The sequence below is a fragment of the Myotis nattereri genome, assembly GCF_964212035.1.
Source record: "Myotis nattereri genome assembly, chromosome: X".
In the NCBI taxonomy this organism is placed as follows: Eukaryota; Metazoa; Chordata; class Mammalia; order Chiroptera; family Vespertilionidae; genus Myotis; species Myotis nattereri.
Genome location: NC_138078.1, coordinates 34,764,474 through 34,787,382, shown reverse-complemented (window position 1 = coordinate 34,787,382; position 22,909 = coordinate 34,764,474). Strand labels below are relative to the sequence as shown.

General features: G+C 35.5%; 1 protein-coding gene across 1 annotated transcript in view; it reads right to left on the bottom strand.

The window, feature by feature from the left end:
• RPS6KA6 (ribosomal protein S6 kinase A6) overlaps positions 1-22,909 on the bottom strand; it is a 201,726-nt gene that overhangs the window by 102,551 nt on the left and 76,266 nt on the right. The window contains exons 7-8 of the mRNA XM_081115464.1: positions 5,697-5,803; positions 4,018-4,055 (exon numbers count right to left, since the gene is read on the bottom strand). Coding sequence (XP_080971590.1) covers positions 4,018-4,055; positions 5,697-5,803 — 145 coding nt within the window. The remainder of the gene's footprint in view (positions 1-4,017; positions 4,056-5,696; positions 5,804-22,909) is intronic.

Below are 22,909 nucleotides of genomic sequence, written 5' to 3'. Positions count from 1 at the left end.
GACAGCATGGATGAACCTGGAGAATATTCTGCTAAGTAAAATAAGCCAGTCAGAGAATGACAAATGCCATATGCTTTCATTTATATGTGGAAGCTAATGAACTAACTAACAAAATATAAGTAGAAACATGAACTAACAAACAAAATATAGGTAGAAACAGATACATAGAACAGACTGTCAGCTGTCAGAGAAGAGGAGTTTGGCTAGGATTAAACAAAATTAATTATACATATATAAAAAATAAAACACATAGACTCATTCAACAGTATGTGATAGCCAAAGGGAAAGGGAGTAGGAGGAGGGAAAAGAGGGAAAAGGGGGAATAGAAGTGGTAAATTAGAAAGAGACTTTACTTTGGGCGATGGGTATGCAGATGATGTTTTGCTGAGTTTACACTTGAAACCTGTATGGTTTTATCCAATGTTAAATCAATAATATATATATATATATATATATATATATATATATATATATATATATATATATATTCTCACTTTTTCTTCCTGTTAAAAGCCTTGTGTCCATTGCTTAATATTGATTCTAACTACTCTTCCCTCCTCATGCAGTTTAAGTCCAAAAGGTGCAAAAGCAAAATTTACTTCATAAGACTAAACATAAAACAACTTGAAGTAATTATTCACCCAATTAACCTTAATGTAGAAGAGAGATATAGGTATGATTTATTCTACTTTTTTCCTACCTTTCTTTCTCATCCCTGACAAATAGATATAATTTATTAAGAAAAAATGAAAATAATCCTATATAATAAAAGGCTAATATGCAAATTTTCCCCTTGGGAGTTCGACCGACCAGGAGTTTGACCACTCGCTATGATGTGTGCTGACCACCAGGTGGGTGCTGTGGAACAAAGGAAGGCCCAGCCCACAGCCGACAGCTGGGAGAAGGAAGGCCCCAATTGGCCCTGATCGCCAGCTAGTCCTAAGTACTCTACCCGTGCACTAATTTTGTGACCTGGCCTCTAGTTAAATTATCATTAGTTTTTCAAGTAAAGTTTGAGTACTACAACACAAAAATTGCATATTATATAAAATAAAACTCAAATCTCACCTCTTCATATTTTTCTTTCCTTTTCCTTTCAATACTTTTAAATCTACTTTGCTTATTTTATATATGAACTAGAGGCCTGGTGCACAAAAATTTGTGCACTCGGGGGGGAGGGGGGGGTCCCTCAGCCTGGCCTGTGCTTTCTCGCAGTCTGGGACACCTCGGGAGATAACGACCTGCTGGCTTAGGCCTGCTCCCGGGTGGCAGAGGGCAGGCCCAATCCCTAGGTGCAGCCCCTGGTCGGGCTCAGAGCAGGGCCGATTGGGGAGTTGGGGCACCGCCCCATGTCATGCACAGAGCAGGGCGGATCAGGGGGTTGGGGTGCTGCTCCCTGTCACACTCAAGGCAGGGTTGATGGGGAGGTTGCGGTGCCACCCCCTGTCATGCACAGAGCAGTGCCAATCAGGGGGTTGGGGTGCTGCCCCGTCAGTCACAGAGCAGGGCCCATCAGTGGGGTTGGGACTCCGTACACTGTCACGCACAGAGCAGGATCGACCAGGGGGTTGAGGAGCTCCCCCCGTCACTCACAGGGTAGGGCCGATAGGGGAGTTGGGGCACCGCCCCCTGTCACACACAGAGCAGGGCGGATCAGGGGGTTGGGGTGCCGCACCCTGTCACACTCAGGGCAGGGCCGATGGGGAGGTTATGGCTCTACCCTGTCACACACAGAGCAGGGCCCGTGGGGGGGGGGGGGGTTGGGGCGCCGCACCCTGTCACACACAGAGCAGGGCCGATCAGGGGGTTGGGGAGCTCCCCCCTATCAGGCACAGAGCAGGGCTGATCAGGGGGTTTGGGCGCTGCCCCCTATCACGCTGATCCTGGTGCCGGGAGGCCTCGCGGCTCCACTGATCCCAGTGCTAGGAGGCATATTACCCTTTTACTATATAGGATAGAGTCCTGGTGCACGGGTGGGGGCCAGCTGGTTTGCCCTGAAGGGTGTCCTGGATCAGGGTGGGGGTCCCCACTGGGGTGCCTGGCCAGCCTGGATGAGGGGATAATGGCTGTTTGCAGCTGGCCACACACCCTTCAGAGTGGGGTTCCCCATTGGAGTGCCTGGCTACTCTGGGTAAGGGGCTGAGGGCTGTTTTCAGGCTGGTGGGTGACTGAAGCTCCCAACCACTCCTTTTATTCTTTTTTTTTTTTTTTTTTTTTTTTTCTGAGCCAGCTTTAGCTCTGAGGCTTCGCTCCAGCTATTAGGCCTCCGCTGCTGAAAGCAGGTTTCTGGCCTTTGTTTACTTTCTGTATTTGAAACAATGTTGCGATCCTGCTGGCTGAAGCCCGGGCCAACTAAAGCAGGTTGCTGGGGTTTTGTTTAGCTTCTATATTTGTAACATAGTTGCTTAGAGTTGCAGCTCAGAGGCCTGCAGCGGCAGGCGGGGAATGTTGGAGTCCTCTGTCACTGAAGCAAGCAAGCCTCATGTTCGCTTTAAGCTTCCTGGCTGCCGGCCACCATCTTGGCTGGCAGTTAATTTGCATATCGCCCAGATTAGCCAATGGGAAGGGTAGCGGTCGTATGCTAATTACCATGTTTCTCTTTTATTAGATAGGATAAGAAAATAAGGCTATGAATCAATAAGATTCACTAAACATTATCTGAACTTTATCACATTTGCTTGCATTTTCAAGTTAACAGCTTCATACTTTATCTTTACAATGAAGGGGTATACTTAGGAGTTTTAAAGCAACTTACCTTTAAAGTGTACTTGTCCAAAATTCCCTGTAAAGACCACATCTTCATTTTATCTGTTTTAATATTCTGATAATTAAATACAGAATTTACTCTCTAATTAAAACATAAGTAACCTTTTGAGATTGGCTCACTCAGCAAAATGCCCTGTGTTCATCCAAGTTGCTTTATATGTCACAAATTCTTTCCTTTTTATAGCTGGGTAGTAGTATTCCATTGCATGGATGTATGTTTTCTCATTCACAGTTTAAATGACATTTAGGACATTTCTAGTCTTTGACTATTACAAATAGAGCTGCTATGAAAATTCATGTGTAGGTTTTTGTGTGCACATATGGTTTTATTACTCTAGGACAAATGCCCAGAAGTGTGACCACTATATAATTCTATTTATATCATATTTTCAAAATAACAAAATTAGGCATGTAGAAAAGATAACTGGTTGTCAGTAATTAGGGGAAAGGAAGGAAGGGTGTAGCAATAAATGTACAGCTCAAGAGAGTTCTCTTTGTGTTTGTAGGATAGTTTTGCATATTGATTGTCCTGGTGGTATTCAACTCTATATATGTGATAAAATGTCACAAAGATGAACAAAAAATATACGCAAAACTAGTAAAATCTAAGTAAAGCATATAGTCTAGTTACTTATAATGTACCAATTTCCTGGGTTTGATAATGCAATGCAGCTTTGTAAGATGTCACCATTGAGGGATGCTGGGTACACAGGACCTCTTGGTACTATTTTTGCAATTCACTATAAATCTAGAGTTATTTCAAGATAAAATGTTTTTAAAATGGTATGATAAGGATATTTTGTGCCTAAGAAGCCTGTGAGGATTAGCACATTGTATAAATTCTTCAATATTAAAAATAAAATATACCATGTTTTGTAAATAAAAAACAAAATTAACCTTGGATTATAAACACTTGGTTTAAAAGTTTATAATTCACTGTTTTCCAAATGTGATAACTACTTATGATAACTTTTCAATCTAGACTAAAACTAAGATAATGTGCTTTTACCTAGAAAACCAAATGTCATTTCTGAATTAGGGCAGCAACTCTATTGTATAATTTTTGGTATTATAATTAGACCGTATTCAGAGCTATCTTATCTAACCTTTAAGTTAATTTTTGTACACAAAAGAGAAGAAAAAATGCGAATTAAATCAAGAAAAAGGAAAGAAAGTTAACAGGCTTAGTTAAATATTAAAATAATGAAAAATATAAAACAAGCTTAGGGTAGAATAAGAAAATTTGCATACCTGTTAACTTGATATGTCCTATTTCATCAAGCAAAATGCTGTAAATAAAAACTTGCATTCAATAAAATGGAATAAAATAGCTTATATAAAACATTTCATAAAAAATCTTCACAAAGTTAAAATAGGTCAGTGTCTCTTTGAAATACTAGAAATAAATTATTAATTGAAAATCAATGGGCTTTTCTTGTTACCCAACAACAAAAAGAGAAAGAAAATGACATGAATTTTGCCCAAAGGAACTTCAATCAGCTACTTATACCAAGAAATGCCCCCATCCCTCTAGATCATTTATAGTTCTGAAGATCTTAATGAGTACTCTATCATTTTAATCATAAAATGTATACACATTCATTTCTCCTATTGGACTCCCATTTTAAAATAAATTATTCTTGAAATATTTCTGGATTTGTATGTTAGAGCAGTACAAGGAGGCCAAATCATTTCTAATCGGGTTCCATCCATTTCTTTAACCAACATGTTTTTTAATAATGCATTCATTTTTTTTAAAATCACAAGCCATGTGGTTCCAATACACTTTAATTTTTATTCAGTTTTTAAGTTTAGCAAATCAACTTTTCCTAAACAATACTTTATATGAGTTTCTATCATTTTCTTTAAAAATTTGGTAAATATAAATTTTAAGTTTCAATAGAAAATCTTTAGAAACACCTTAAAATAATTAAAGCAGTATTTTGCATCTCTTTGTAATCATTGTGCCCAGGAAGTTCAAAGCTATACAAATCCTTGCACTATTAAGAGTCATAAGCTTGTGTCACTTAGAAAACATCCTTGGTCAAAGCATTGGAATCCAGTTCATATCAGGAAATGAGTGGGATTCAGAATACCCTGAGCACCAATTTCCAGACTAATATCATAATTTTTATAAACATATTAGTTGACTTTTTGCTCCACTAGTTTCCCTTTTTATCTTATTTCCATTTAAAGTCATGTTTGCAGTTATGGGTCTTTGATAACTGAAGATCACAGGCAAGCCACATGGAGTTTTCAACTTTTATAATTGTGTTTATACCATATGGTCTAGTGTCCTATTATTGATTATTCAAGGGTCTTTGGTCATTGGTGGTAGCAAGACTTAATGGTTTTTAGCCAGTGGTGCCACGGCCAGATTTCACTGTAATATCTAAAGGGTCAAGTAGTGTTTTTGTACCACTATCATTTCAAATTTGGGTATTCTGCCATGGAGCAATCTGTACTGGGCTGAAACTTGACATATGTAATACTAAACTTTAAGGTTTATCTCTGCTTGGTAGCTTCTTAGAATAATGAGAGCTGTAATGTTGACTCTTGTGTTCTTAGAATTTAAATGGCATAGCTTTCTAAATGATTTTGTCCAAGTTTAACAGTCTATTGTAGGAGCTTTGTGACTTTAATTTCAGTGTTTTTGTTTTGCTAAAAAATATACCAGTTTCCAGTAAAGCATCATATTTTTATTCACTACTAAATGAGAATGCATTGGTACAAACACTATCACATGAATAAATAAAAATGAATAATTGGAAAAAAATCAATGGGTATCTTATGAACATTACTTTCTATAAGTTTCATATAACTGAAATTCATACATATTTTCATATCATCTTTAAATAAAAGATGTAGTGGAGAAAAAAGTCATTATATAACACTGGTAATAGAGATATGTAAGGAGAATATAACTGTACTTTTCTGGCTTCAGGTCTCTATACACAATTCCTAATCGGTGCAGATGATCCAAAGCAAGGGCTAGTTCTGCAAGGTAGAATTTCACATCTTCCTCTGTAAACAGAACCTAAAATAAAATAATAATTTACCATTTGATCATTTTTCAATATTGTATGTTCAAAAATTTACTTCTTTAAAAACCAGTAAACAGACAAATCTAGAAAAAAGGAAATATGAGAAACAGATGGAATTAACCACTTTTAAGAATCTTCTTCAATATTAGCTATTGAAATATAAATATTCCTAAAAGGTATTTTGTAATTTGCATATCTTCTTAAACTGAATGCACTATATAGGATTTGCCCTTTATTTTAATATGATTATCATTTTTAGTACTCTACTACAATATTGTAAAACCTAATGGATGTTTAAAGTATACAGGATATTTTGGTTTAGCATTAGCAATTCCACTATTTCTATTTTTTTCTTTCACTGTCTATTACATCTCAGATTTTTCTCTTTGAGGAGCTCTACTAAGTCAAAGTTTCTAATATACCAACACAAAGTATTAAATTAGTAACTCATTTTAAACAAAATCCTAACCAAATCTCTATCCTAAGGGATAGTTCCAGGCCTCTTCTGCTAATAAAGTACATGAGTTTAATGGCACTGTATTCCTCAATCATTTTATGCCTGGGGATAGAACTTCTAGGATGATGTGAAAAGAACACTGGACTTGGAACCAGAATTAAGAGTATAATGTTTGACATGGCACTTAGCCCTCTGGCCTTCAATTTCTAAACATGTAAAATAAGGATAATAATATCTGTTTATCTAATAAGGCTGTTGTGTCAAATTAGTTTACATGGGTAAAAAAAAACTTCATAAATTGTAAAATGCTATGTGTGTAAAATGCTGTGTGAGGTATTATGATTATAGATTTATGTCTACATTCATAAGTGAGTGTTAATTTACACACAGAATTAGGTGCTACTCAATCATTAGATGTAATTTTTAAGATTTATCAAGGGCTTCCAATTGGCAAAACAACTAACTTGTCTAGAAATTTTAATGTTCATTGGTTATTTGGATTACTAGGAAAGGGTAAATTTTGAATGAAGTATCATAAAGATTTTTTAACTGGCTTGCCCATTTAGAGTTATTGCCACAGAATTACACAATGCAGATTCAGTTTACTGGTAAAATTGCAAAGAATGAGCAGCTAAAGATAAATTTTGATACTCTACTTACTTTTAAAAATGATTTATAGAAAAAGATTGTTCATTAAGTTTCAAGAGAGTCCATTTGACATAATGGTAAGAGTATGATAACATCATTCCCATTTGATATTTCATTAAGAATAAAAATACTGCCCTGACCAGTTTGGCTCAGTGGATAGAGTGTCGGCCTGCAGACTGAAAGGTCCCAGGTTCGATTCCGGTCAAGAGCATGTACCTTGGTTGCGGGCACATCCCCAGTAGGGACTGTGCAGGAGGCAGCTGATCAATGTTTCTCTCTCATGGATGTTTCTAACTCTCTATCCCTCTCCCTTCCTCTCTGTAAAAAATCAATAAAATATATTTTAAGAATAAAAATACTTGTTACTTTAACTTCTGAGGAAGGCTAATAAAAATGTTCACTGAAACTTAACATATAAGAAAACCCTAAACAAAAATCTTGCACACTCTAAATTAAAGAAACTATGCCTAGGTTATAGTTTATGACAAGCATATTATCTTGTTATAAAATTTTCTCTGTAGAAAGCCTCAGGATAGATGCAAATAAACTTGACTAAGTAGAAATTACTTCCATTCACTTGACATTCATTAGGTTATTACAATCTTCCAAGCAATGCTATGAGGTAGGTATGATCATCCCCTTACATTTGGAGAAAAAATCAGTGATGAAACAGCTTGCCAGAATAACACAGGAGGCCCAGGATTTGAACTCAGGAATACTTCTCCCTAAGAACTTCCCCTTCTCCATAAGCCGCTTCTGCCATACGCTGTGTTACAACTAATTTTTTTAAAGTTTTAAGTCCCTTAATATTAATACTTTTCTATTCATTAATCATTCTATCAAAAGTACACTGAAAATGAAAGTAATCTAAAACCCTGGTCCCTGAGGTAACCATTGCTAGTCTTTTGCTGTTTGATACTCAATCAAATCATTCAGGTATGTATGTACATATATATCTTTGCATATATATACAAATCATTCAGGTATGTATGTATATATGTGTTTTAACACATTTGAGATCATACTAATACACACACAGTATTTAATAGCCTTCTTTCCCCCATTTATTATATCATAAGCATTGTCCCATATCTTTAAAACTTATTTATAAAGAAGTTTCAGTAGTGCTATAAAATCAACATACTAATTTACCGAAATGTTCATTTAGGTTATTTCCAGCTTTTCACTATTTTAAATAATTATTCAACATGCATATATTTTTATATTTATGATTATTTCTCCAATATGAGTTCCTGAGCAATAAAACAAGAAATATTGGGTTAAGGAGAAGAAATAGTATAATTTTCTTGACATACTCAAAAATTATTTTGTAAAAAGGTTACAATAATTCCCACTCCCATCAGCAGTTTATAAAAGCATTTGTCTTATCACATACATGATAGCACTAAATATTGCCCTTTTAAAAATATTTTCTAATTTGATATAAATGACATAAATTCCTTTAATTTAAATTTTTATTGTTAGGCTATACATTTTCTTCATGTCTAGTGGCCTATTGTTTTAAAGAATTGTAAGTAATGCTTTTGTCTGTTTCCCAGTATGGACTTACTGTTTTTTCAATAAGTATAAGCTTGTTAAATATTAAAAATGTCAGTTCTCCATTATATTACTTGTTAGTATTTTCCCCAATTTGTGCTGGTTTTTGATGTTCAATAATTCACAATTTTATGTAGTCAAATTTACATAATCATTTTTGTGTGATTTTGCTTCATTATTTTAATGATTAAAGAGATCTCCATTCAATAGTCAACTACACATTTAGCTGCATCTTCATTTAGAATAATTATTTTCCCAGATTTAGCACTTTAACATAAGTCAAATTTATCTTCGGGTAAAGATGACATTTTAAAATGATTTGTTTTCTGTAATATGTAACCAATTTCTCATATACTGTTTACTGAACAACAAATATCTTTGTCTTTAACTTCTGATAATTTTTCTAACATAATATATGTTAAGTCATATATACCAGAATATTCCTTGGCTATCCAGAATGTGTCTCGTCTTGTTTTGATAATATGTTTTGCTTATAACAGCAGCTTTATAAAGTTTTAAGAGGTAGAGCAAGAAAATGGTATTCCTTATTTTAAAAATGTCTTGGTATTTTTCATCTGCTTGCTTCTCCAAATAACTTGGCAAAATCATTCTGTCAATATCAAACAAACAAAAATTCCTATTGGTGGATTTATTAGGAATTTCTTAAGCTGATAAATTAATTCTGGAGGAATTGGCAACTTTACCATTATCAGTCACTCATCCCAATATATTTTCTTTATATTAGCAAAGTAGAGAATGACTTAAGAGTTTTTTGTATTTGTGTGCATGTGTATTTTAGAGAAGAGATATTTGCGGAGGTACCATCCTTTTAAAATATGCATGAGGCACATTATAAAATTCTAGAAATATAATTTTAAAGTATTTTTCTAAGGCATAGATAAAAATCCACATTTTGGATAATATAACAGTCTTTGTGCATACAAGTGAAGTATAACAAATAAAAAAACTTCTTATTAATAGGCTGTGTATAGACGTCACCATTAAGTCATTTTTCAAAGCCCGTTCAATGCATATACTAATTTATTGTTTTTTGGGAAATGCATTTAAAATGCTTGCTCTTACCTAATATTCCAGACTTAGGAATCAAAACTTACTGACTGCATCACTGTGCTAGTATGGGTTTAGATAGTCCCACATCGAGAATGGAGGTCTGAAGAGTTTAAAAAAAAATTAGAAATGACTACAAGAATTCTCATACACATTCTTGACACTTCTACAATCTAACTCAAGAAGTCATAAATACTTGAGCCTTGTTATACTGTTTGTCCCTCTATGTCTTAGGATCAGCTTTTAACAAGGTCCAATAAAGACCCTCCTTGGAAGGGGGTTCTATACAGACTCTTCCATATTCTGAATTCTGTTCTATAGTAAACAATATACCAAGATCACAATCTATATTCATGCATGGTATAATCTGCACTGGAGGGAGACATATATAAGCCAGAGACCTTAGCCAATTAAGAACTGGCTAGCATCCCAGAAGCACACTGTTCCTTTTTCATAGCAACTTTCCAAACTCTGGGATTCAACAGTAGCTCCTCCACACTCAACATTTTAATTCTGCACGTGAGATGTTGAGTCACAGTCACCCAATTAAAGTGCTACCTCCAGACTACCACTTTAAGACAAAATGAAGTAGACAAGGACAGGATTTACTCTCCCACCTGAAACCAGTAAAGCACAGAACAAAATATATGAAAAGACACTTTTCAAGACATTAAACATCAGGCAACAAAAGGACAGTGAATACTGAGAGATGAGAAACAAATGAGATAATCCCTACAACTCTCCTAGCTTACTATCTGGAAAGAGTTTTCAATCAGCAGTGTAGGTACGGCTAAGTCAGGCAGAGTCTGGAAGACTCCCTGAGTTGATGAGACAAAGCAGAGTCTGGGAAGAAAAGAAGGGTAAAATTCACAAGATAGAGCAAAGAAGGAAAAATTGCAGACAAGAATTGAGTTATATGTACGACCTTCCTCAACTATTCAGCAGAGAAATACTCAACACATGTGCGTGAAGAAACTATCCTGATCCAGGAAAAGAACCAATGAAAGAATTAGAGAAACTGATCCATGGAGCTCAAACAAGGACAGGAAGAATTCCTGTTACCTCTGGCCAGAGCAGAAAACCTTATAATTCAGAGGTTATTAGATAAGCAAGTGGGTTTTGCATTAAAATAGAGGAAAATTAACCCGTAATTAAATGCATCTCTGATCCAGTTTACCACCAGAATTAAACTAGCTACACATTCTTGAACAAAGCTAAATAATATTTATAAGAATACAAAAATATCCATCACTTAATAAGGTAAATTTCTGAATGTCTGTCATCCAATAAAAAAATTGCCAATTATGAATATGAAGAAAATATCTGAGCTCAGGAAATAAACAACCCTAAAGGATTAAGTGAAATAATATGCAGAACCTACAGATGACCAGGAAAGGGACTGTTTCCACCAGTAGGAGTGAAAAACTTAATAATTCACATGGTGTTATTTAGAGTACTAAGAAGTCATGATTCAGTATTGGAAGAAAACAATCCTAGATTAAATTCTGCTCTGGTCCCACATAACAAAGATAAAAATAAGACTTAAAAGGTTAACTGCATCAAAGAACAAAGCTAGATACTACTCATAAGAAAACATAAGTATTTAGAGTAAAAGAAAACTAAATTCATAATGTCTGCCATCCAATATTAAATTGCCATGCGGTTTCACTGCCATTGAAGCAAAAAAAAAAAAAAGAAGCAACAGATAATACCTAAATAAATAGCTGTGTTGCAATAAAACTTTATTTTTTTTTAAATTGGCCATTTAGCAAGAGACAATAAATACCTGACTCCTGAGTTAATTACAATAGCCCTGACTTGCGTGGCTAAGTTGGTTGGAGCTTCTTCCTGTGCAGCAAAAAGTGGGGAGTTCGATTCAGAGTCACAGCACATACCAAGGTTGCAGGTTTGATCCCTAGTCAGGAAACATGTGAGAAACAACCAACTGATGTTTCTTTCTCACGTTATTGTCTCTCTGTCTCTGTCTCTCTCTCCCTTCTTCTATCTAAAATCAAATTTTACAAAAAGATTTATACTACAAACCCTAAAGCAGGCCCTAAAATAAAACAAGTAGTGTAGATAAAAAGTCAACCATAGAAAAAGTAAATAAAATTGTGAAAGTTCTTGATCTTTAACAATTGAAACATGAACTTCAGCAAGAGACAAAAACAAAACCGCACAGTTATAATAGTCTAATAGCAATTATACTGCACAATTCAGTGATTGTAAAGTTAACTGTAACAAGCAATGTTTGTCTCCTATTTTGATACCTCTTAAACTTATGTCTCTGTGTGTTTTTGCATTTTTACTGAATGTAAATATTTGTTACATTTTTGGTTAAGATAATTTAAAAGTAACATTTATTATTATCATTTCTACTAATGCATTGGTGAAATCAATAAAAAACCTGCATTAAAAAAATTGCGGAGTAAGGTGGGAAAATAAGGGGGATGTGAAGAACAGATGGGGCCAACTAAAAAAAAAAAAAACACACGCCACAAAACCAATACCTATAGAACATTAAAAAAAAAAGAGAGAGAGAGAGATAGAAGAAGATATAACCAAGTGAAAGAATACACCATGTTCATGGATTGGTAGAATTAACATAATGCAAATGTCCATACTACTCAAAGCAATCTATAAATTCAATGTAATCCCTATTAAAATGCCAATGACATGTTTCACAGATCTAGAACAAATACTCTAAAAATTTATATGGAAATAAAAAAGAACCCAAGTACCTGCAGCAATCTTGAGAAAGAAGGGCAAAGTTGGAGGGTTCACAATACTATCAAGCTAGCCTACAAAGCCTTTATAAATAAGATAGCCTGGTACTGGCACAAGAACAGGCATATAGATCAATGGAAGAGAACAGAAAACCCAGAAATCGACCCAAGACATTATGCTCAAAGAATGTTTGACAAAGGATGCAAGACAGTCTCTTCAATAATTGGTGTTGGGAAAATCGAACAAGTACATACAAAAAAAAATGAAACTAGACCACCAGCTTACAACTTACACAAGAATAAACTCACAATGAATAAAAGACTTATATGTATATCATGAAACCATAAAAATTTGGAAGAAAATATAAGCAGCAAAATATTAGACATCTCAAATAGCAGAATTTTCACTGATATGATGATTAGGGCAAGAGAAACAAAGGAAAATATAAACAAATTGACTGCATCAAAATAAAAAGCTTCTGCACAAGAATATAAACCAGCATCAAAATGAAAAAGAAGCCCTAGCTGGTTTGGCTCAGTGGATGGAGCGTTGGCCTGTGGACTGAGGGGCCCCAGATTCAATTCCGGTCAAGGGCATGTACCTTGGTTGTGGGCACATCTTCAGTGGGGAGTGTGCAGGAGGCAGCTCATCGATGTTTCTCTCTCATCGATGTTTCTAACTCTCTCCTTTCCTCTCTGTAGAAAGTCAATAAAATATATTTAAAAAAATGAAAAAGAAACCCAGTGTATGGGAGATATTTACCAATGATACATCTGATAAGGGGTTAATTTTCAAAATATATAAAGTACTCATACAACTCAACCAAAGGAAGACAAACAATCCAATTAAAAAATGGGCCAATGACGTAAATAGACACTTCTCTAAAGAGGACATACAAATTTCCAAGAAACATTTAAAAATGCTCAACATTACTAATCATCAGAGAGAGGCAAATTAAAAGGACAATGAGGTACCACCTAACACCTGCCAGAATGGCTACCATAAATAAATCAAAAAACAACAAGTTCTGGGGAGGATGTGGAGAAAAAGAAACCTTCATACACTGCCAGTGGGAATACAGTCTAGTGCAGCCACTATGGAAAACAATGTGGAGCTTCCTCAAAAAATAAAAAATGGAACTGCCATCTGACCCAGTGATCCCACTTCTAGGCATATATCCTGAGAAGCCTGAAACACCAATAAGAAAGGATACATGTACCTCTATGTTCATAGCAACATTATTTATAACTAGAGGCCTGGTGCCCTAAATTCATGCACTCAGGGGTAGGGGGGCCTTCAGCCCAGCCTGCACCCTTTCGCAGTCCGGGAACCCTCAGGGGATGTCTGACTGCCAGGCCTCAGACATCCTTAGTGCTACTGAGGAGGCAGAAGAGTCTCCCACCACCACCGCTGTACTTGCCAGCTGTGAACCTGGTTCAGGGCTTCTGGCTGAGTGGCCCTCCCCCTGTGGGAGAGCACTGACCACCAGGAGGAAGATCCTGCATTGAGCGTCTGCCCCCTGGTGGTCAGTGTGCATCATAGTGACTGGTCATTCCGCCATGTGGTCGATTTGTATATTAGCCTTTTATTATATAGGATAGCTAAGATCTGGAAACAGCCCAAGTGCCCATCAGTAGATGAGTGAATAAAAAAGCTGTGTTACATTTACACAATGTAATATGATGCAGCAGTAAAAAAGGAGGATCTCTTACCCTTTGAGACAGCATGGATGAACATGAAGAGTATTATGCTAAAATCAGTGACATAAAGACAAGTATCACATGATCTCATTCATTTGTGGAGTCTAATGAACAAAATAAACTGCTGAACAAATAGACCAGAGACATAGAAGCATGGAACAGACGGTTGAATCTCAGGGCAAAGGCGGGGGTGAGTGGGTGGGTGGGAAGGGATCAATCAAAGAACTATTATGCATATATGCATAACCCATAGACACAGATAATAGGGTGGGGGGCGTGGGACAAGGGCTGAAGGTGGGCCATAAGGGGTCAATGAGAACAATAAAGGGACATATGTACTAGTAATACTTTCAACAATATTTTTTTAACAATAAAGATTTTTTTAAAAATGTACAGAACAAATAGGCAAGATTTTAGGAAGATTATTAAGTAGATTTAATACCATTATCAACCACTTGATCTGATGATATCTATAGAACTTTCCCTACCCAATAGCAGAATAAACATTCTTCTCAAGTGCAGATGGAACATTTACAAAGATACACCACATTCTGGAACATAAAACAATTTTTAAGTGAATTTAAAATACTTCAAATGATAAGCCATACAAAGTATGCTTTATGCCCACAATAAAATTAAATTTAAAGTCAATAATGTAGTTATCTGAAAAATGTCTAAATATTTGCAAATTAAATAACATACTTCTAAATTCCCCATGAATCAAAGAAGAAATAAAGAGAAATTAGAAAGTATGTGAAGTGAAAGAAAAGAAAAACACATAGCAAAATTTGTGAGATGATGTTAAAGCATTATTTAGAGGGAAATTTATAACACTATACACATATATTAGAAAAGAAGACAGGTCTCACATCAATAACTTCACTCTCCATCTTAAAAAAAAAAACACAAAAAACAGAAAACCTAGTGAAACACAAAGAACAATGAAAACTAAATGAATAAAGATTAAAGTGGAAAACAATGAAATGGAAAACAATAGAAATACAATAGAGAAATCAATAAAAACAAAATCTGTTCGCTTCTCTGAGAACAATAGAATTGATAAACCTCTAGCAAGGCTAAGCAGGATGAAAAAGAGAGAAGACAAAATACCAACATCGGGAATAATGATACCAACATAACTAATGATTCCAGGACTCATAGAGAGAATACTAAGAGAATATTATAAAGAACTTCATGCCAATGAATTAGAGGAAATGGACAAATTTCTTTTTTTATATGTTTATTGATTTCAGAGAGGAAGGATGAGGGAGAGATAGAAACATCAATGATGAAAATCATTGATTGGCTACCTCCTGCACACCCCCCACTTAGGATAGAGCCCACAATTGGGCATATGCCTTGACCTGGAACCAAACTGTGACCTCCTGGTCAATGCTCAACCACTGATCCACACTGGCCAGGCAACAAATTTCTTAAAAGATACGAGATACCAAAGCTCATTCAAAAAGAAAGGTAAAATAAAAAGCCCCAATACATTTAATCTGTAGTTCAATACCTTACTATTAAAACACACACACACACACACACACACAAAAAAAAAAAAAAACAGGCTCAGATAGTTGAATATTTATGAACCATTCAATGACAATTTTATATTGATCTGATCCAGAAATTTGAAGAGTAAATAACAACTGTCTCTATATAACCAGAATTGATCTGACATCAAAACTAGATATAGATACAAAAAAACTACAGTCAAATATTCCTCATGCAAACAGTTTACAAAAATTAACAAAATAAAAAAATAACAAATTTTTAGCAAATATCATTCAATAATCTTCAAAAAGGGTAATACAATGTGACTATGTGGTGATCATTCACAGATGCAAAGTTGCTTCAATATTTGACAATCAGTCAATATAATTAACTATACTAAATATTAAAAATATTAAAAACATAAGAGGATATCAATAACTGCAGAAAAACAACGTGATAAAATCTAGCATACATTCCTGATAAAAACGCTCAACAAACTAGTAATAGAAGAGAACTTTCTCATCCTGATTTAAAAAAAAATGTAAAAAGACTTACACTTAAATAAATGAAATAGAGATTACAGAACAATAAAAAAATCAGCAAAACAATAAATTTGTTCTTGAATTATTAAAAAACAACAACAGATAAATCTTTAGCCACACCCATGAAGAAAAAAAGAGAGTGGGTTCAAATTCAAAAAATCAGAAATGAAAGAGGAGTGACAACTGATATCACAGAAATAAAAAAAAAAAGTAGTTAGGGAATACTATAAACAATTACACACACACAAATTGGATGGCCTAGAACAAATAGACGAATTCATAGACACATAATTTTTCATGATTTAATCATGAAGAAACCGAAAATCTGAACAAACTAATTACTGTAAATAAAATTGAATCAGTAATTTAAAAAAAAAAAAAAACTCCCAACAAATAAAACTCCAGGCCAGATGGCTTCAATGGTAAACTCTACCAAGCATTCAAAGAAGAATTAATACCTATACTTCTCAAAAAATTAAAGAAGAAGGAATGCTTGACAACTCATTCTACAAGGCCAGCATTACTCCGATTACAAAATCACTACAAAAAAATTACAGGCCAATATCCCTAATAAACATTAATGCAAAAACCAGAACAAAGTATTAGCAAATCAAATTCAGTAATACACTGAGAATATAACATATCATGATCAAGTAGTATTTATTCTAAAAGTTCATTATATATAAATAATGAATGATTAGAAAGAAAAAAAAATGAGACAACAACCTCATTCCCAATTGCACCAAAAAGAATAAAATACCTAGAAATAAATTTAACCAAGGAGATAAAGACTTGTACTCTGAAAACTATAAGACACTGACAAAAGCAACAGAAGAAGACACAAAGATATGGAGGGATATACCATGTTCATGGATTGGAACAATTATTATCATTAAGATGTTCAGACCTCCTAAAACTCTCTGCAGATTCAATGCAATCCCTAACCAAATATTTATGACATTTTTCACATAAGTAAAACAAATAATCCTAAAACTTTTATGGAACAACAAAAGACTTTGAATAGTAAATGCAATCTTGAGCAAGAAGATCAAAGTTAGAGGTACGATGGACACAAACTATATTACAAAGTTGTAGTAATCAAAACAGTATGGTACTGACACAAATACAGACACATAGATAAATGGAACAGAAAAGAGAGCCCAGAAATAAACCCACACTTATGTTGTCAATTTATCTACAACAAAGAAGGTGAGAATATACAACAGGGAAATGACAGTCTCTTTAATAAATAATATTGGAAAAACTAGACAGATACATGCAAACAACTAAACCAGAAATAGTTCTTACACCGTACACAGAAATAAACTCAAAATAGGTAAAGACTTAACTATAAAAATTCAAAGCATAAAAATCCCAGAAGAAAATATAAGCAATAAACATTATTAATCATCAAAACCATAATGAGATATCACCTCAACCTGTCAGAATAGCTATTATAAAAAAAATTAAGGAACAACAAATGATGGCAAGAATGTGAAGAAAATAGAACTACCTTATGACTCAGCAATTCCACTTGGCTATTTATCCAAAGAAAATGAAAATAATAATTCAAAAAGATTTATACACTCTTATGTTCACTGCAGCACTGTTTATAATAGTATAAATATGGAAGCAGCCTAGGTGTCCACTGATATGTGAAAGGATAAAGATATAGTACATACTGGTATATTACTTCATAAGAAACAATGAAATTTTGTCCTAATTGGCACCATGATTAGAACTAGAGATTATTATGTTAAGTGAAATAAGTCAGAAGAGAAAGACAAATAATGTATGATTTTACCTATATGTGGAATCTAAAACAAAACTAAACAAATAAACAAACAAAATTAAAGATAAACTACTATATAGAGAGAACAAACTGATGGTTGCCTAAGGGGAGAAGGGAGGAGGATTGTGCTAAAAAGGGGAAGGGGATAAAGAAGTACAAACTTCCAGATATAAGTAACAGGGATGTAATGTCCAGCATATGGAATAGTCAATAATATAACTCTATATGATGACTGATGACAATTGGGTTTAGTGTGGTGATCATTTTTAAGGCATATAAATGTTGAATTACTATGTTGTACACATGAAACTAATATAATATTGTAAGTCAATTATGATTAAAATAAATTTAAAAAATAAAAATACCTATCTTAACTCTGTACTATAGTAAAATTATGCTTTCCACCTAACATCAGGAATAAAACAAGGATGTATCCCCTTACCAACTGTATTTGACACTGAATTGGAAGGTTAACTCAGTTCAACAAAGACAAATAAAAGAAATAAATATGTCCATAATTTAAAAGAATAAGTAAAAGTCCTTCTTTGCAAATTACAAATAGAAAATTCTATGGAATATACAATGAGCTCCTAGATGTAATAAGTGAGTTTAGATTGTGGGGTACATGTTCAATAAAATAAAATCAATCATATTTCAATCCAATTTGAAAATGGAGTAAGAAAGCAATTCCATTTACAATGGCATTGTAAAAAGGAAATACCTAAGTTTGACAAAAGGTGTATAAGACTTGTATATAAAACACAATAAGACACTGCAGGGAAAATTAAGGAAGAGTCAAATAAATGGAGATAGATGCCATGTTCATGATTTGGAAGACTCAATATTGTAAAAATGTAAAATATCTGCAAATTGATTTATAGATTCAATGCAATTCCAATCAAAATCTAATAATATTTTATTGTGCAAAGTGAAAAGTTAATTTTTTAAAATTGATATGGAAATACAAAGGACCTAGAAAGGACAAAATGACTCTGAGAAAGAAAACCATAGCTCAAGAATTTATACTACATGATTTCTAACATATTATAAAGGTACAGTGATCAAAAGTGTGGAAATGTGTTTTGATTAGGGAAAGAGCAGAAGAAAGACTGGATTTCTACCTAGGGAAGACAGATTGAAGGTTGGGTGGGGACTCAGCAAGGGGTATTACTGAAAAAGTGAATGAAGAAGAGACATTTCAAATATCCTCATGTTGATCAGTTTGCTGCTTAGATAAATTTCAAGAATCTGCTTAACTTAAAAGACAAACAAAAACCTGTGAGAAGATCCAAGAAAATGGAGGCATATTTGGAAGCTACACTCACCTCCTTCCAAAATCAAATTGGAATTACAACTAAATATAGAGCAATCAGCCTGTATAACCAACTGAAGACTAGCTGAAGAGAAGTATTATAACCAAAGTTTTAAAGAAGAAGCCATATTGAGACTGGTAGGAAGGGCAGAGACATAAAAAGGGCTGGCTCTGCTCCTGTGGGGGCAGCTGAGGTTCATGAGGGATACCTCAATGTAAAGGTTTCCACTGAAAAGTGCGGGGTCTCAACTCCAAGCCAGGATCCCCAGCCTAGAGCACCAGAGCTTGGAAGAAGCACCCACATAACATCTGACTGTGAAAATCAGTGGGGATTCTGTCCACCAGGGAGAGATGGAAGTCTCCTAGAGAAACCAGTGGCCTTTTAAAGGGCCAATGCACAAATTATCATTTGCAGCCATATGCCCTGGGCTCCTGCAGAGGAAAGGCTGAACAGACTAGAGTCCTGTAAGGAAAGCTGAAGGAACAGTGTCCAAAATATCTGTGCTGAGTCACTCTCCCACATTGCAGATGCCATCTTTCTTGGGGGGAGCACTCTCCTCCTTACAAAATCACCTGGAAGAATGCAATAGCCTCACACTCTTGACTTCCTTTAGACCAATTCTGTGGAACTTGTGCCCTGATAATAAGTCAGCTGCCTGGATCTGAGTGCAGAGGTCTGGGCAAACTCAGGGGATTTCAGTGACTGAGTTGTGTGGCTTTGGGTGGGGAACATTCCTCCTACCTTCCTGCAAAACTGACTGACACCTCCTGATTACTGGAGATCCTCTAGTCCCACTCTCCTGGATTCCAGTGGCCCCACCCTTCTGTCTCCTGCTGGTTCTACCCTGCTGAGGTCTGGGCAGAATCCAGGACAAATTGTGCTGTGTGACTCTGGGAGAGGGGCCACTACCCCCACCTTCCCCAAGCACGACTGGCAACTCCCATTCACAGAAGACTCACTAGCCCCATCCTTCAAAATCTTGGCAGCCCTGCTCTGCTGAGATCTAGCTTCTGGCAGAATCTGGGACAGATTGAGTTGTGTAGTGCTAGGACAGGGGCCATTTTTATCTGGCATGCTCAACCATTGCAGAGCCATCCCTTCACATGGCAAAATCTCATTCTCTTTGGGCCTGATGAGTCTGCTGGCCTCACTCTGATAACTCTCTGAGACCCCGCCCCACCACAAAAGTGTGTGAGCACACAGCTAGTGGAAGCTATACTTGGCATGCCCTGGGGCATTTGCTGAGGGACCTCAGACCTAGCACTGGCACCGTGTTTGAACCTATATCAATCAAGTGAACACAATGTCCCCCTACTTGGTGACTCAATGAGAAACTATATCAAGCAACTCAAGTACCTCCAGAACCTCTTTCAGTGTCTGAGCCTAACAGGAAGCAGGCAGGCAGAGGCAGGTGAAGGTAGATCTTGAGGTACCTTGGTACTTTAGCTGAACTACCCCTGGCCTGGTGCTGGTAAAACCAAACTTGGTAGGCAGCAGCTTGGTCCTTACCATGCACATACAGGTGGAACAGAGGAAGCCATAAACAGTGGATCACTTTGTAGCTCAAAAAAGGTTACTCAGGGTGAGTAACAAGTATCACCTGACATTGGCCTGCTCCAAAATTCTTCCCAAGAGGCCCCAGAACCAACAAACCCAGTGACCAGCTACAAACAACATCAGAGAATGATCCAATTAGCTTCACAAGCAGCGTATCCAAAAGGAGATCTCAGCAGGAACCAGAACTTGCTGAGGTCATTTTTTCTTTGTGTGATCAGCACATACACAGCAGCTCATACACTGTGGTCCGGGTTGGTCTTCATAGCCAATCAAGATTCAGTTATAAAAGAAGGGCCCATACAATCCACACAAGTGATATTCCTGGAGCAACCAGCTCAGATGATCAATGTGACTGTACCCCTGGGTAGCAAAGAACTCCTACTACATAAGGCCACCCTACCAAGACTGGGAGTCATAGACATCTACTTAAAACAAACACAAGAGGTAGCCAAAATGGGGACACAAAGAAACAAGACCTAAATAAAAGAACAGGGCTCCAAAAAAAGTGCTAAATGAAATGGTGGCAAGCTATTTAAGGGATATACAGTTCAAAATTATGATTATAAAATTGCTCAAGGAACTTAGTGAGAACTACATGAAAAATTATCCCCAAAGCAATCTATAGATTTAGCTCAATTTCTATCAAGACACCAATGATGTATTTGACAAAACTAGAATGAATTTTCCAAAATTTTATAAGGGACCTCAAAAGACCTTGAGAATGAAGAACAAATTTGGAAGAATCATGCTACCTACTATCAAATTATGCTACAAGGCCACAGTAATCAAAACAGCATGGCACTGGCATAAAAACACGTATGTAGGTCAAAGAAACCCAATAGAGAATACAGAATTAAAACCATGCCTTTATGGTCAAATACTATTTGACAAAGGAGGCCAGAAAATACAGTGGGGTAAAGAAAGTCTATTCAATAAATGATGTTGGAAAAATTGGACAGATAGATTTTAAAAAAGAAACTAAATTAGCTTCATATACCACACAGAAGTATAAACTCAAAATTGATTGAAGACTTAACTGTAAGATTCAAAACCATAAAAATTCTAGAAAAATACAGGCAGTAAAAAATCAAACATAACTCATAGCATTATTTTTGCCACTATATCTCCCCATGCAAGGGAAAGAAAAACAAATAATGGTACTACATCAAACTAAAAAGCTTCTGCATAACAAAAGAACCCACCAATAAAATGAAAAGGAAATCCACTGAATGGGAAAATATATGTGCCAATGATACATCTGATAACAGGTTAATTTCCAAAAAATATCATGAACTTATACAAGCCAACATCAGGAAGACAAAGAATCCAATTAAAAATGGTCAAAGGACCTGAACATAGACTTCTCCAAAGAGGACATAGAGATAGTCAATAGATATCTGAAAAGTTGCTCAACATCACTAATCATCATAGAGATGCAAACTAAAACCACAATGAGATATTACCTTACACCTATCAGAATGTCTATCATCAATATAACAACAAAAAACAAATTTTGGTAAGGATGATTAAAGGGAACCCTTGTGCACTCTTGGTGAGAATACAGATTGGTGCAGCCACTGTAGAAAACAGTATGGGGTTTCCTCAAAAAGTTAAAAATGGGACTGATTTATGACCCACAAATACACTTCTTGGAATATATCCATAGAAACATAAAACACTAACTCGAAAGAATATCTGTGCCCATATCTCCATTGCAGCAAAATTTATAATAGATAAGATCTGGAAACAGCCCAAGTGCCCACCAGTAGATGAGTGAATAAAAGAAAATGGTACATTTTCACAATGGAATACCATCTGGTCATAAAAAAGAAAGAAATCTTATCTTTTGCAATAGTATGCATGGACCTAAAGGGTATTATGCTTAGTGAAATAAGCCAGTCAGAGAAAGACAAGCACCGTATGATTTCACTCATATGTGGAATGGAATTAACAAAATAAACTGCTGAACAAAATAGATGCAGAGACATAGAAGCATGGAACAGACTGTCTAATCTCAGAGGGAAGGTGGTGGGTGGGAAGGTGAATGGGTGGTTGGGAAAAGACCAACCAAAGAACTTGTATGGATATGTGAAAAACCCATGGACACAGACAATAGCATTGTGAAGGCCCAGGGCAGGGAGTGGGCTAGAAGGGGTCAATGGGGGAAAAAAGGGATCATCTGTAATACTTTCAACAAAAAACAGCTTAAAAAAAGAGAAAGAAACAGATTCACAGGTAGAG